General features: G+C 34.2%; 1 protein-coding gene across 1 annotated transcript in view; it reads left to right on the top strand.

Moving 5' to 3' along the window:
• The window catches only part of TM9SF2 (transmembrane 9 superfamily member 2), a 49,737-nt gene that overhangs the window by 21,991 nt on the left and 11,873 nt on the right, over window positions 1-15,873 (top strand). The window contains exons 5-11 of the mRNA XM_081128377.1: window positions 3,334-3,463; window positions 4,517-4,641; window positions 5,833-5,944; window positions 7,013-7,092; window positions 7,933-8,041; window positions 12,118-12,250; window positions 13,801-13,920. Of these exons, the coding sequence (XP_080984503.1) occupies window positions 3,334-3,463; window positions 4,517-4,641; window positions 5,833-5,944; window positions 7,013-7,092; window positions 7,933-8,041; window positions 12,118-12,250; window positions 13,801-13,920 (809 nt within the window). The remainder of the gene's footprint in view (window positions 1-3,333; window positions 3,464-4,516; window positions 4,642-5,832; window positions 5,945-7,012; window positions 7,093-7,932; window positions 8,042-12,117; window positions 12,251-13,800; window positions 13,921-15,873) is intronic.

Genomic DNA, 15,873 nt, shown 5'->3' with positions numbered 1-15,873 from the left:
CACAGTTTATTAAACAATTTGTGATAGGTATATCAGTTGCAAACTTAAACTGTTCTGCCTTAAAAAAAAACCTGGAAAAATGTTGATGAATAATGATTTCGTAGTTGCATCTGAAAAGTTTATCATTTCAAGTCTGAATCCATTAACAAAAAAAAATCTAAGCTGCATCTGGTAATTTAGGCAGTGGGCTTTAGGCCTTAAATCAGTTCATTACACACTTGGAAAATGTTGATTCACTTTGATTAATTGTTTGAACTGTAAGTTGAGTATATTTCTGTCCTTGACTTATTTTTGAAAGTTCATACTATGTAACTTGATTTTGAGCATAGATGACAGAGTTGACACATAAAAAAGCAAGAACCTTTAAAGATCTGAAAGGCCTTAAAAAAGTATAGTGTTCTATTATGGAATTTTATTGTGAATGCAGTATGTCTTATTAACCTTTACACTGAGACATTTTGGGGAGAGCGTAATCATTGTCTAAATTATAAAGCAATAAATACATGCCTGTGAAAAAACATAAGCAGTTTAGAAAAATATTAAATAAAAAGTAAGAGTCTTCTGCCACCCTCAGTTTCTTTAATTATGTTCCCCAGAGGTAGCACTATTATTTCTTATGTATGTTTCTAGGTTTTCTATACATATGAAGGTATATGAAGGGGTGTGTACATTTTAAAAATAACACAACCAAAATATTGTATACATTATTTTGCAACTTGCTAATTTTCACTTAAGAAAATAGGGGCATTTTTCCATGTAAAACACCTCTGTGGATCTACAGCTACCTCATTCTTTTCATAGTATATAGCATTCCATAGCATGAATGAACTATTATTTTTCCCCATAACATTTTTTGTTTGTTTGCTTTTTTAAATATGTTTTCACTGATTTCAGAGAGAGGAAGGGAAAGAGAGAAAGAGAAAGATCGATGGTGAGAGTCATTGATCAGCTGCCTTCTGCATGCCCCCTACTGGGGATTGAGCCCCCAACTCGGGCATGTGCCCAGACTTGGAATTGAACTTTGATCTCCTGGTTCATGGGTTGACGCTGAACCACTGAGCCACGCCAGCTGGGCTCCCCATAACATTTTAACCATACTGTCTTTTGAATGATTAAAATGACTGAATATTAGTTAATATACCAACTTACTCTCATTTTAGAGAATAGTCAGTTAATTAACAATAGCTAATTTTCTTGTCTATGTTTTATTCTTATTTGGGACTTTAGAACATAAGTTGAGGAACTTCTTGGCTTATTCTGTCAGTACCTAAGTTAATTCTTAATTCAAGACTGACTAGTGTTTTGATACCAACATCAGACATTTGAACTCCTTTCAACTATACTCTCCATTGTTTGTGATTATACTTCTTGCCTAAATTTCCAAAACTTTATCACATTTTATTTATAAAAGTATAATTCTTTAATTCGTTATTAGAGTACTTAAATTTTCTTAGTATCATAGAACCCTTGGACTGTAGCTTCTTGGACAGAATGGAGTCTTTGAAGATTTTTTGTCTAGTGAATTTCGATCCTGGATCCCACCAAGCTAACAAAGGGGAATGATGTGCTATTTTTAATAATTCAGAATCCTAATGGATAATGTAAATTTACTCATGTAAAAACTACTTAGATGCCAACTTTCTTTATTTTTGTCTGCAAATTTTTTAGTGTATTTTAGCAGTATGGTTATTCTAGTCTTCTCAGAAATTCTGGGAATTTAATTAATATATTAGGAAAATGAATTAATAAATGAAGCTTGATTGATAGAAGTGTTTCAAATGGAACCCATGTAGGGTAGAGGGAAATAATGGAAAGGAGTCTTTAATGGTAAAAAAATTGGGACCAATCGTTCAATCTTTATCCTTTTGAGTTTTCTCTCTATTAGTCTTTTTTGCTATATGAGATTGAAAATATGATATTAATATTTTTTGTTTATAAATTCAAATAACTACTCCCTAACTTAGCAAGCAAGGCAGTAATTGAGAATTATATTCTTTAATTTTTCTTACATTTATTTCCAAGGTTTTGTTGTTGTTTTTTAATGCTTCCTATTACCAGGAAAAGGTTTATTGTGTCATTAGATAAATGATAAATTTAAGATGTTTGCTTTATAAAAAACCTAAATTGCCACTTAATTTCTCATTATGTTACTAGCACTATAATTTTTATGTAGTACATTCTCTGATATGCTAGCTTAAAGATATTTTATTTAGTATGTTGCTAGTATATGTTCATTGATTGAACTTCATCCTCTAAAAAATTAAAGCAATTAACTCATTCTTTAGATCTCCAGAAAATCTGAATTATTGATATTATATAGCATTGCTTTCAAGCTTCTAATATTTTATAGGTGTTGTTTCATGGAAACCACTAGCCTGATGGTTATAATAATAAGCAACTTAATAGTATAGGTGATTCTAAAACTTGGTACATTGGGTACTATTAAATAGCATTTAAACGTGATGAGACATGTTTTATTAGGTCATTAATGTTCACCTTGGGGGATATAAAATCATAATTTTACTTCCCAAGGCATACATTAATTAACAAATAAAACATGCCCTGGAGTGTTGTCTTATGACTGTAATACACCTTGTATATTTTTAGTAATTTTTTTTATTTGTATCCTACAGTGTGCTCTGGGCATAGGGGACCTCATGCCCTGACTTTAATGTAGTTGGTTAGACAGTGCTACAGAACTTTATTCTTTACTTTTATCCTTTTTGTTTAAAAAGTTCTTTTTTCGCTAAAGAACTTGAAAGATCTATTTCTCTAGCTTTATCACAGCATTTCTTTTAGATATAAGTTGGATTTACACAGTTTTAATAGATAATACTCTAATTTTCACTTTCCACCTGGCCCTTAAGTTGAATATTTTCCCGTATCTTGCAATTAGATTCTTTTCCTTTTTATTGCATTGACTGAGTAATAAAAGAAATTCTTCTATACTGTTCTACAAATTTTTCCTACGGAACTAGATATATTGCTTTGCGCCCATTTAGAGCTTTTGAGTGTTCTGCTAAAGGTAAATTATACTTAGGTATCTAGATAATGATGTTGTTAAGTTAGCAATTGCAATTCATTAATTAAACTTCCTTTCCTACATACATTTATAGTTTCAGCTATAAAGGTTTTCTTCTTCACTACAGTGTATCAGATATTGGCATAATGCTATTACTTATGAAATACCACATTTTGTTAAAATTCTTTGAAGTTTTGACATCTTAAGGCATTTATAGACATTTAAATTTGATGAAGTAATGACACATGTTTGAGAAGTAATTCTTAGTTATTTTTAGTGATTTCTAACGTGATTTTTATTTCTGTGTGTAGGATTGTGGATAATATGCCTGTAACATGGTGTTATGAAGTTGAAGACAATCAGAAGTTCTGTAATCCTGGATTTCCTATTGGCTGTTACATTACAGATAAAGGCCATGTGAAAGATGCCTGTGTTATTAATGTAAGTTCGTGATAAACTCTCATGCTTCTTTTTTAAGTACAGCTTTTTCGTAGAAGGATTCAGTCTTTACCCAGACAAAAATTGTTATACTCATCAAATGAGAGCAGTTCAGATGCTCTGAAGTACAACTACTTAGATCTTAAACCTAAGTCAAATGAACAGTGTATACAAATTTAACTCTAGAACAAAAATAATTCAGATTTAGTTCAGTATTTACTGAGAGGGTCTGTTATATGCTAAGCACTATACTAAGGGCTAGGACTTTGTATGTTCTGACTCTTAAAAGTTAGATTCATAAATCATATATAAAAAAATATATAGATAATATAGTGCCAAAAAGACCTCATTGTAAATCCATGAACTTTGTATTGCAAATTTAAGTCCATAAAATATTGTATTGTAAAAGTTTGGTTTTATATCTTTTTTTAAAAAGTATCTGTCTTTGAGGTCATGCTTTTATATTTAAAAACAATAATAAAGTGATGTTAATATAGAAAATATTAAAATTATTAGGGATATATATTAAATGAAATTTTGTATAATCAGGTCACCCTGATTTAATCTCTTAATGAATATGACTTTGTAGAAGTTAGCATGGGCTTGATCATGAAATTAGTTATGTCAATTAACACTTTTGTGAGAGTTGAGCAGAGACACTTGAATAATTTAGGTTATTGGTTTAGACCAAAGTTACAAACTTACGTGGAGGAAAAGTGTTAAAATGTATAAGATTTAGCATGCTCATAATGTAATATTTTAACATTTATTTTGTTATATTGTGGTAAAGAGCTAGAAAATATTAAATATATTCTTTTTAACAAGCACTTAATAACTTTTATGTAAGAATTAAAACATTAAAGAAGCGTAATTTGTACCTCCGCCAATTAGTTTTGGCTTATAAAGAGTTTAAGCTTAAAACTGAAATATTTTAATGGGGAAGGATTAAAATCCTGTCCAAGCTTAAATTTTCCTACTTGTTGTGACTCATTTTGAAGTTTTTTATGATTTGACTCTTGTATAGCCAGTTTTCTACCTTTAAGTTCTGTTCCACAGCCAGAATTCCATGAAAGAGACACATTTTACATCTTTAACCATGTTGATATCAAAATACTCTACCATGTTGTTGAAACTGGGTCCATGGGAGCAAGATTAGTGGCTGCTAAACTTGAACCAAAAAGGTAACTATACAAACATAAAAAGTAAATAAATGTAAGTGAAATTTAGACCCAAAGAATAAATATTTGGGGCCTAATTAATTTTTTCCTTAATCAGTATTCTAGTATATAATCTGACATTTCAGGATTGATTTTACTAAAACTCCCTTTGGCATGATTTGTTACTGAGTTCCGGGTTTTTTCCTTTCATGGTCTCTTGGTCAAGTCAGGGTGCCTTTTTGTTTTGCTTTTCAGTCAGGAAATTTTGACAACCTTTTCCGTGTCAGTTTGGAATGGAGAATGTGAGGTGGTTGGACAGAGTTCCCTTTACAATGGAAAAGTGTTGCTTCAAATATTTGCAACTTGACCTCTCATCAGAAGCCCAAATGAGCTGATTAGTGGTGTCATTTTGAAAGTCTCCATGCAATGTTAGTACCAGTATGTGACAAGTCATTAAAAGGGCATCTCTTTAGCTTGTCAACATTTTTAGTGTGAAAGTATCTATCAGTTATTTGTGAGGTTCTTTTTGATTATTTCATTTTTTCTGTGTCCACCACCCTGGCTCCGCCCATTAGAATTAGTCATTTTCACTGGCAGTAAAGAAATGCATACCATAATAAGGTGGCAGTTAACTCACTGTGTTTGCTTTTTTAAGATTACTTACTGCTTTTCTTTCCTTTTTTTGTTTTGTTTTTTTGTTTGTTAATCCTCTCCTGAGGATATTTTTTCCATCGCTTTTTCAGAGAGAGTGGGAGAGAAGGGAGGGGGGGCAGAGAGAGAGAGAGAGAGAGAAAGAGAGAAAGAAGCATTGATACGAGAGAGACACATCAATTGGTTGCCTCCCTCACTTGCCCCACCAGGGGCGGGGAGGGAACCTGCAACTCAGGTATGTGTCCTTGACTGAGATTTGAACTTGCAACCCTTCAGTTCACTGGCTGATGCTCTAACCACTGAGCAACACCAGCCAGGGCACTTAATGCTTTTCAAGTATGGTGTTTTCAAGTTTGTTTCTAATTTTGAGTAATAATTTGTACACATTCTTATAACTATGCCCATTATTTATGTGATGTAAATGTTTATACTATTAAATGTGACATAAATAATTTCACATTTGATTATCAGCAGCATTGTGAAATATGTACAAAATCTCTAACTTTACCCCATTTTTTAAAACTGTACTTTATCAGCATCTTGCCAAAATGTTTCTTCCCACAGTTTCAAACATACCCATACAGATAATCCAGACTGCTCTGGAGGCCCCATGGATATAAATAACAAGGCTTCTGGGGAGATCAAAATTGCCTATACTTACTCTATTAGCTTCGAGGTGAGTTTGTTTTTATCTTTCATATAATTCGGGAATTGATTTTAAATTCATACTCCTTAAACTAATTAAAAATGTTAATGATTGAGCTTGTCAAATAGATAAGCTTTTAATGAGCTGATTTTTAGAATAGTTTATATCAATGCACCAGGCAACATAATTACACTCAAAACTAAGTCTTCATTTAAATGAGAAGTATAGCAACTTGGAGAATTGAATCTGATTAATTGTTACGCAATAGAGATACATATAAGGCAAAAGATAGAAAGTAGGCATAGAAGATCCATGTGAAATTGTCAAAGATATATGCTACAAGCATTTGGGAAAACAACACCATTTTAAAAATCTGGGTTTGCATATAAACTTCAATGGAACATTTCCTGATGGTAGATGATTTATATAGGTTCTTAGGGAATTCGAGGGAGGGTTTTAATTAATGGAGAAGTTTTTTAGGAGGAAAGTAAAAGTTTATTTTATGAGGATCTTAGGCAATATTCCACCTCTATTTTTAATAAACTATTTTGGCAATCCAATATAGTTGTGACATTTACTATCCCCATATAGTGTGTAATTTTGTAAGCCTAGTGCAGTAAACAATATATATTTCTACATATTAAGAGTTCCATGTGGGTGACACCTACCAGATGTTCAGTGTACCTAGGTTATGACTCTGGTCTAGTTAGGTGTCTCAAAGGCATAAGTAGATGGCGTTAAAGCGAGTAAGTTATTCCACTCAATTTTCTGAAAAAATTAAATATAGCCCTAAATTTTGACATCTAAAATAAACCCTTGCTATTTAAAATTTAAAGCAAGATTTTGGAAAAGTACAAGTAACTAGGTACCTTTAGGAACTCTTATTATTTTTTATTTACTATTTACTCTCATCCTGATTTTCCTGAGACTTGAGTAAATTGAAACTCCCTGAATCTCATGATTAACCCAGGTTATGATAATGGGAAATTGCATTTATTGACTGAATGGAAGGTAAAGCTGAGAATGGAAATTTTTGGATTCTTAATATACTTTGTCAGCAAATGCTTATTTAAAGAGTTTTGTTTTTAATACCTGTAGGAAGATAAAAATATCAGGTGGGCATCTAGATGGGACTATATTCTGGAATCTATGCCTCATACCCACATTCAGTGGTTCAGGTAAGACGACAGCTTAATCTGCTTTCTGCTCTGTAGTTATTCTTTACTCTTTGTCCCTTTGAACATCTGTCATATTCACTCTAATTCTCCTCAGTTACTCAAAAGTCTGACCTTTTGGATCTGAGATGGATTTAATTCTGGATTTAAGTTACCGATTATGAGTCAGGCCAGGTCACTCGGTATTTCAGAGTCCATTTCTTTATCTAGAAATGTCTGCCTCTCTGGACTGTTCTGAGGATTAAAGGAGATAATGAAACAGAGCATTTGAGCACCTTACCTGGAAGGAAGAATGCTCAGTAAACAAGCTGCTGCTATTGTTATGACTATTTATTATTATTCCCTCTTAAAAGCATGACTCAAAACTTCCATCTAGAAAGCTGTTCCTGGTTCATCACTCTCTTTTTCCTACTTCGACAGCTACCCTTTGACACTCGTTAATTTACTGAGTAAATTTGTGCTTCAGTAAATTTCTTGAGAGACAGATCAGTCCTTTGTTGATTCTTGCAGCTTGTGTTGCACAGATTTGGGCACAGTAGTTATTTAATAATGTTGAACATGAACGAAAATAATTCTAGTTCTCAGCAGAACACAAAACTATATTGTAATTGTATAAAGTTATATATCCTCTAGAAGGATACATAGCAGAACACAGCTCGTTGAATTTGTTAAGTTTTAGGTAAAATTTGTATTTACCTAAAATAAAATAAAATTTTTACCTAAAATTCAACAAATTAAAACAAGAAAAATCTTGTTTTAATATTACTAGTAAATAATTAAAAAAGAGTTTCACTGTTCCAAATATTAAGCTACAGATTAACCCTGACGTGCGTATTTCTACAGCATTATGAATTCCCTGGTCATTGTCCTCTTCTTGTCTGGAATGGTCGCTATGATTATGCTGCGGACACTGCATAAAGATATTGCCAGATACAACCAAATGGATTCTACGGTGAGTGAAATATTTGAACCGTTCTTTGGTCTTCCATGCATTGTCTTTGTACTTTCTTTTCTGTTTATATTCAGTATTATTTTGTATTAGTTTCAGGTGTACAGGATAGTGATTCGACAGTCATGTACTTTGCAAAATGGTTCCCCTGATATGGAGAGGGTTTCAATAGTAGCTTTTGACAGAATGTGCTTTTAAAACATTCTTCTCAAAAGTTATCCTGAATTCACATTTTCAAATAAGAAATGATCGTAAAGAATTGGTATTCTCTGGAAAGTCAGTCACCACAGCATTCGGAACTGAACTGTTCGCAGCCTCATCTGTCAGTAGGTGGTGCAGAATGGGTGTAGGTGCACAGCTCTAGCTCTGTCTTCTTTTTCATTTATGTACTGTCAGCTCTGTCAGAGTCTCCATTCCCAGAATACACCCAGTGTGTGAAACAGCAAAGTGGAATGGAATCACTCCCAAGCAAGTTTTACTTTTGTAAAAAATTAATTAAAAATTAATTTTAACCAAATATTTATTATTTCAACCTTTTGATATATTCAGAGTAATATAATGTCCCAACCTCATTTATTCTCAGACATTTTAAGTTGCATAATGTTATAAATTTTATAGCTTTTCATTCGTAGCAGCTCTTTAACAAAATTTCCACAAGAACCACAGAGACTTATCATAAATACAAAAAAACTCAAATTTTTATTATTTTCTCTTCCCCACTCTGTTACACTACCCCCCCACCCCAAAAAAGTGAGCTGAGGCCAGAGCAGGAAGCAACACAAGCATAGGAGGTTGAAGTTCTCCTTTTTGTCGATGCTTGTATCAAGTCTTGAACCATTTAGAACACTAAATCTTAGGTCACTAGTGAGGGAGCTGAACCTCAGTCTCCTCCTACATTAATCCTAGCCTCTCGAAGGGGAGCAAAATGATTCTAGCTTTGTAAGTGCCTTCTGATTCTTGACAGATTCAAGTAGAAATTCTATGAAGGGAAGTTTCCCAAATTTAGCTGCAGGATTCCCACAATTTAAGATCAACAAAATATTGTCTGTAAGCAGAAATTCACAAAAATTTACAATAAACAACAGATTTAGGCACACACACACCCCAAGATTTCAGATATTAGAACTATTAGTTACAGAGTATAAAATATGTGAAAAAGAAATAGTAGCTAGGAGTTTTCCAGAGCAGATGAAAGATAAAAATCCATAGATAAAGGAAACAATGTATCCCAAGCAGAATAAATAAAAAGAAATCCACACCTACATCAACTGTGGCAAAAATCAGCCACAGGAAAAAAAGACTGAGCGTCTGCAAAGGATAAACAAATTAGCAATAGAAGTTCAAAGAATAATATCTTTAAATTTGTGAGAGAAATTAACTATTTACATAGAATCATGTATCCAGAGAAGTTACTTTTCAAAAATAAAGATGATGTACTTTTTTTCAGATTAATAAAACAGTTGACCACAAACAGACCTCCAATGAAGGAATTTCTATAGAAATACTTTAGCAGAAAATAAAAAACAATCCTAAAGAGAGATTTAAAAGGATGGTGAACCAAAAAAATTCCAAGAAAACATTTTCTGTATATAATAATAATGAGTCTAGAATGGGAGATTATCAAAAGTATATTTTAGAAAACAGATTGGATACATAGTATTGGATAAAATGAATGGCTATCTGGGAAAACAATAAGGTAGAGAACAACTCTATTTCTTATACTGAAAGAATTAATGATTTAGATGAAAATGTGAAACTATGAAATAGTAGAACACGTGAAGTTAGCTAAAATCTTGGATAAGGATAGAATTTTATAAGTGTGACAGAGCCAGAAGCCATAAAATAAATGATTGCTACATTTAAAAATCTGAATAGTAAAATACCATTAAGTAAAAAGATAAATGTTAAATGGGAAAAAAATTTTTTTTTAAAATATATCTTTATTGGTTTCAGAGAGGAAGGGAAAGGGAGAGGGAGAGAGATAGAAACATCAATGATGAGAGAGTCATTGATCGGCTGCCTCCTACATGCCCCGAGTGGGGATTGAGCCCACAACCCGGGCATGTGCCCTGACCAGGAATCGAACCCCGATCGCCTGGATCCTAGGTCGACGCTCAACCGCTGAGCCATGCCCGGACAGGCTGGGAAAATATTTTAACACCTGCTACAAACACAAATTGTTTAATTCCTCAATAAATCCTAAAATCGTTAAGAAAACAAATCCAGTAAGAAACTGGGCAAGGGACATGAAGAGTCCATTAAAAAGAAATACAAATGGTTCTGAAACAAATAAAAAGATACAACATAGTTATTCATTATAAGAGAAATGCAAATTAAAAGTGCAATGTAAGATTGTTCCCCTGGTACAGTGGCAGAAATTAAAGTATTTGATACGAGAATGTGTTGATGGATTGAAGACATGAGCGCTTTGATGCAGTTTGTGAGAATGTAAATTGGTATAACTTATGGAAGGCAGTTTGGCAATATTAGTTTATTATATAGTTTGACCCAACAATTTCATTCCTAGAAACTAATCTGGATGCAAAGGATTTTACTGTTGTTATTATTTTTTTTATCTTAAAAAGAGGATGTGCTGTTCATAATAGAAGATTTCAATTACGGAATACACACACGGTTGAATGCTCTGTATTCATCAAAAAGAATGAGGCAACTCTGTGTACAAATGTGGAAGCATCTCCATGATGTTATTAGACTAAAAAGATAAGATATGAAATATATCTTATGGTATTCATGCATTTGCTTATTTATTGGTAGAATATTTCCGCCAGGATAATAAGAAACCAGTCACATTTATTTGCTCCAAGAAAGGGGACCTGTCTTGTTAGTGGAAACTTAGTTTTCACTTACATCCTTTGAATGTTTTAGTATACTTGTTCAGTAAAAAAGTAATCAGAAATGGTTCCTTGTCTATCTAATGCATTGCCTCACCTAAAAGAAGGAGTGCATATAATTTCCCCCCCATACTTTTAACACAGACATTCAACAAGATTAGTATACCCATCACCCTGGTCCAACATTTACCAACTCATGTTCAGTTTTGTTTTATCTGTAGAATCCCACCTACTTCCCCCACCTCAATTATTTTGAAGCCAATCTCAAATATAATTTTACTTAATACACTTAGAGCCCTGGTACTTAAATTTTTTTTTAATTAATCCTCACCCGAGGATATTTTGTCCATTGATTTTTAGAGGGAGTGGAAGGGGGGAGAGGAGGGAGAGAGAGAGAAATATCGATGTGAGAGAGAGATCAATTGGTTGTCTCTCATATACACCCCAGCAGGGGCCAGGGATCCATCCTGCAACCCAGGTACCTGCCCTTGACCCTCCTGTGCATGGATCGACACTCTAACCACTGAGCAACACTAGCTAAGGCAGAGCCTTTGTACTTTTAATACGACGTCAATTTGTACATTCCTCATAAGTGATGAGGTAGGGTCTAATTCTCAGTGTATGTTTAGGTGTTTTTGTTCCAGCAAAGTAGGTGTGAGATCTAACTTATTTGGAGATTAATGAATGTAGGTTGAAAAGGGTAGAGTGTGATTGAAAATTAAGACATTCAGCCCAGCTGAGCGTGGCTCAGCGGTTGAGCATTGACCTATGATCCAGGCGATCAGGGTTCGATTCCCGGTCAGGGCACATGCCCGAGTTGTGGGCTGCAGCCAATCAATGACCCTCTCATCATTGATGTTTCTCTCTCTCTCCCCCCCTCTCCTTTCCTCTCTGTGAAATCAATAAAAATATATTTTTTTAAAAAAAAAAGACATTCAGTTGGATCATAAAGCTTAGACTAGAACTAGGTAGCTATCACATGATCTTTGCATTTCTTTTTTAAATTTCTCTATAACTTTAGTATTTATAGACCTTAACACACAGCATTCCTTTACAAACAGTTTAGGAAACTGTAAAGCTCTATGAGTCAAGCTTTATACTTCAAAACTGAAATACTAACATTTGTAAGTTTTTTTTAATGTTTCTATATCAATGTATTCAACAGTGAATAAACTGCCTAGTTTTCTTGGTGATAGCACATGACAAACAATTTCATTCCCTTTTTAGGAGGATGCCCAGGAAGAGTTTGGCTGGAAACTAGTTCATGGCGATATATTCCGTCCTCCAAGAAAGGGGATGCTGCTGTCAGTCTTTCTAGGATCAGGAGCGCAGATTTTAATTATGACATTTGTGACTCTGTGTAAGTGCTAAGTGCAAATCAAGTAAAAAATACTTTTTTCTAAATAATTGATTGAGAACCAGGTTTTCTGAGTGAGGTAGCTAGGCTAGCTTGTCTCTAAGAGTCCTTTTGGCATTCAGATCTGTTTTGGGTGTACGTGACTTGGCGTAGGATTAGCTGTGCCCAAAAGCTGACTCTGCACATCTCTTCAGCTGCACAGAGACCAGCCTTTGTCATAGCAGCACTGGAGCTGGAGATGACTAGGTCCTGAAACACCATCTGGGTCTGAGTCTCAGTGGCCTGGGAGCAGGGTCAACGCAGGATCACTGTCCCACCCCACTGGAAGCAGTATAATTAGATTTCAAGACATTCTTGGCTTCAGTGAGAGAGGCAATAAGAGTGAGTAGGGCAGAAATGTTTTTGAATCCTTTCTCATTTTAGAAGGATTTTAGAAAGCAAAACTGCTTTCTTTCTCTAGCAGTGTTCAGGAAAGATCTTCCTACAGGGATGGGGTGGGTAGGGTTTCCTCCTGCACCACCTGAAAATCTTCGGGAATTTTACTTAAATTGTTGTCAGTTAGAACAATTCTTTTTTTTTTTTAAATAGACTTCATTTAGAGGTATTTACCAGTTACAGGAGTGGTTCTGATACTACTCTCTGGGGATACATTATTTCCATGGTCTTCCAGTTTTCCTAATTTTAAGAGAAAAAAATGTTTATGAATATAATTTTCTAAATGTGCATTTATTTTTCTTATGTTTCCTTCGTGATGCTTGCTAATGGTAACAAATTACTATTACTGGAACAATTCAGAAACCATTGACCTTTTAATTTTTTAGTGAACATGTGTTCTTATGTTTGATGCATATTAAATATTTAATACTAAAATCATTTTCTGTAAGTAAAATTCCAAATTTTTATAATTTATTCATTCCCTATTTTATTATTTGATTAGATTCTGTCTTGTCTCTTATGTTTGCATGTTACAAGGGTTTTTTTTTACCCCAGAGTACCTTTTAAAAGGAACAAACGTGAGAATATTTCATAGTGGGAATATTTTTATTGATGTTAATTTTAAAAGCTTTATTTGAATCTTAGAAGAATTGAAAGTACTCATGAGCATTCAATCACCCTCCTCTGATAACAGGAAAGGTGGGGTCTTACATACCCTGACAAGAAACTTCCAAAGTGGAGCTTGCCTTATATGTGATCTATTAATGCAGTACCTTAAATGTTACTAAGATTCAGTGTGGCTACATGGTAAGATAGTATACTTTGATGAAGTTGTGTTGAGTTTATTATTTCTAAAAGGATCTTTTTTTTAAAAAAAATTATTGATTGATTTTAGATTGAGAAAGAGAGAGACATCAATTTGTTGTTCCGCTTATTTATACATTCTTTGGTTGATTCTTGTATGTACCCTGATGGGATTGAACCTGCAACCTTGGCATATCTGATGACGCTCTAACTAACTGAGCCACCCGGCCAGGGCCAAAAAATGGGGCCTTATATCACTTCACAGCGAAGGAAACATTAATACAATTTGTAATTTTATATTACTTTTCTTTTAGTTTTTGCTTGCCTGGGATTTTTGTCACCTGCTAACAGAGGAGCACTGATGACTTGCGCTGTGGTCCTATGGGTGCTGTTGGGCACTCCTGCAGGCTATGTTGCTGCCAGATTCTATAAGTGTAAGTAAAAGCCACCCTGACTGGGTGTCAGATCAGGAATCTAATCTGCTATATCATTGTGTCTGAGTCTTGATGTCTGATTGTTGATGCGCTTTAAACAATATGTATTACAGGTATGTAACCTTATTTAAAAGAAGCTTGTGAAGTGGATGACTATCCCTAGATTTATGTTCAAAAATGCTTATACAGTGATAAGCAAACTTAGGTGCTTATCCACCATCCCATCTTTTTTCTTCTTTTAATTTTGATTTAGCAAGTTCATCTGAACAACTTAGATTTGCTACATTCATGGAAATGTAGACTAATGAAAGTCTACAAATGGGTATCACTGATTTATTCACTAAAACAAGTAATATTTGCCAGGGTCAGTGATTGCCAGAGTTTGCCTGGCATCTGAAATCCATTGAGATGGTCCTGTAGGTAATCTGTGAATTAAAGTGCCAGGGAGATGGGACAGAACTAGGATTGATATGAACAAGGCTTGAGCTAAAATAGTAAGGTTTATATAGGAGGCCTTAACATGTGATTGGCTATGCTCAGCCCCAAGTAGAAAGATTAGTTAGACTTTGCCAGATATAATTTTCTCCTGAGTATGTGAAGTCCTATATGTATGTGTATTTAAGTGTGTTTAATTTCTGTGAATTTTGCCAAGTTTTTTTTCTTTCATTCTTTACTAAAGGACATAGAATTAGGGTGGTCATATGTATTTTAATACGTGTGAGATATAGTTCGACCCCTGCCTGCACATAAGCTGCCCCTTTCTTACTGTTTCAGCTATGCTGACTTTCTTTCAGGCCTTCAATCAGGTAGTGGTCCTTTACACCTGCCTAAGAACCTTTCCCCACATGCTGTTCCTCTGCATGAGGTTCCATTCCATACTCCCTTATCCCAGACAAATCCCTCTTTAACTCCTCTTCATTCTTAAGACCTCCCAGTTACAGACGAGATCAGGTGCGTTCAGGGTGGTATGGCCCTAGACAAGACCTCCCAGTTACAGATTAAGTTGCATATTAATCAGGTAGAACATTCTGAGAGGTGCTATTACATGGCCCCAGTCACAAAATACTTCGTTATATAGAATCATTTCTAATGTTTCAAAAAATATTCTTTGAATTTTTATTGGAATTGTATTAAACCCAAAATTAATAATTTCACAATAGTCTCTCTATCAATGGTGCTCTTACTTCAGATCATATATATAATTGTCATATTCTTTTAGGGCAAGTGATATTTGCTTATTAACTATGTTAACACTTTTTTAAACAATCAGACTTGTTCTTAGATCTCAGCCAGTTTCTCCAACTTTTAAACTGGGAGCAGAGGAGTACTGTCATTTGTTACTCTGTACTTGAGTTTTTAAATTTAAGTGGGGGAAAAAATGGAGAGGGAAGGAGCAGAGGAAGTAAAATGTAAGCAAATTTGTTCTGTCAAGTGGTCATAACCCTTCTACTCTTCTTAATCACCTGATCTGGCACATAGATCTTCCATCCTCCACCCTTATCCTACCAGAAACTACAATGCTAGAGGAATCCTTAAGGTTCTGGCTTGCTATGGAAATTTAACTGTGTTGCATGTCAGGTTTTAGGGTTCTTGTTTTTATAACAAATTCTGAGACCTCAAAATAAACAAGAATCTCCAGTGTGCCCTTTCTCTACCCAGTCCCACTACTGAAACTGGCCTAGAAGTTCGGATTTGTTTTGTTTTGAAGTTGAAAAAAGAATAGAAAGGAAAAACTGGTATGGATGACTGGTACTAGACTTATTTTATGCTGAAGCAAAAATTGTTAGAGCAGGACTTACCCAGGGCAGTCCTGTGATATCCATCTCTGATTAGGTTCACTTGGTTAAGGAATAGAATTTCATTTGCTAGTGTCATTTTCTATGAATAGGCACAAAGGACTATTTGACAGTTTGTTTAAAACCAGACTTGGAGTATTGCTTTGAAGAAAAGTCT

Source organism: Miniopterus schreibersii (assembly GCF_964146895.1).
Source record: "Miniopterus schreibersii genome assembly, chromosome: 2".
Taxonomy (NCBI): Eukaryota; Metazoa; Chordata; class Mammalia; order Chiroptera; family Miniopteridae; genus Miniopterus; species Miniopterus schreibersii.
This window is presented reverse-complemented; position numbering and strand designations above follow the sequence as displayed.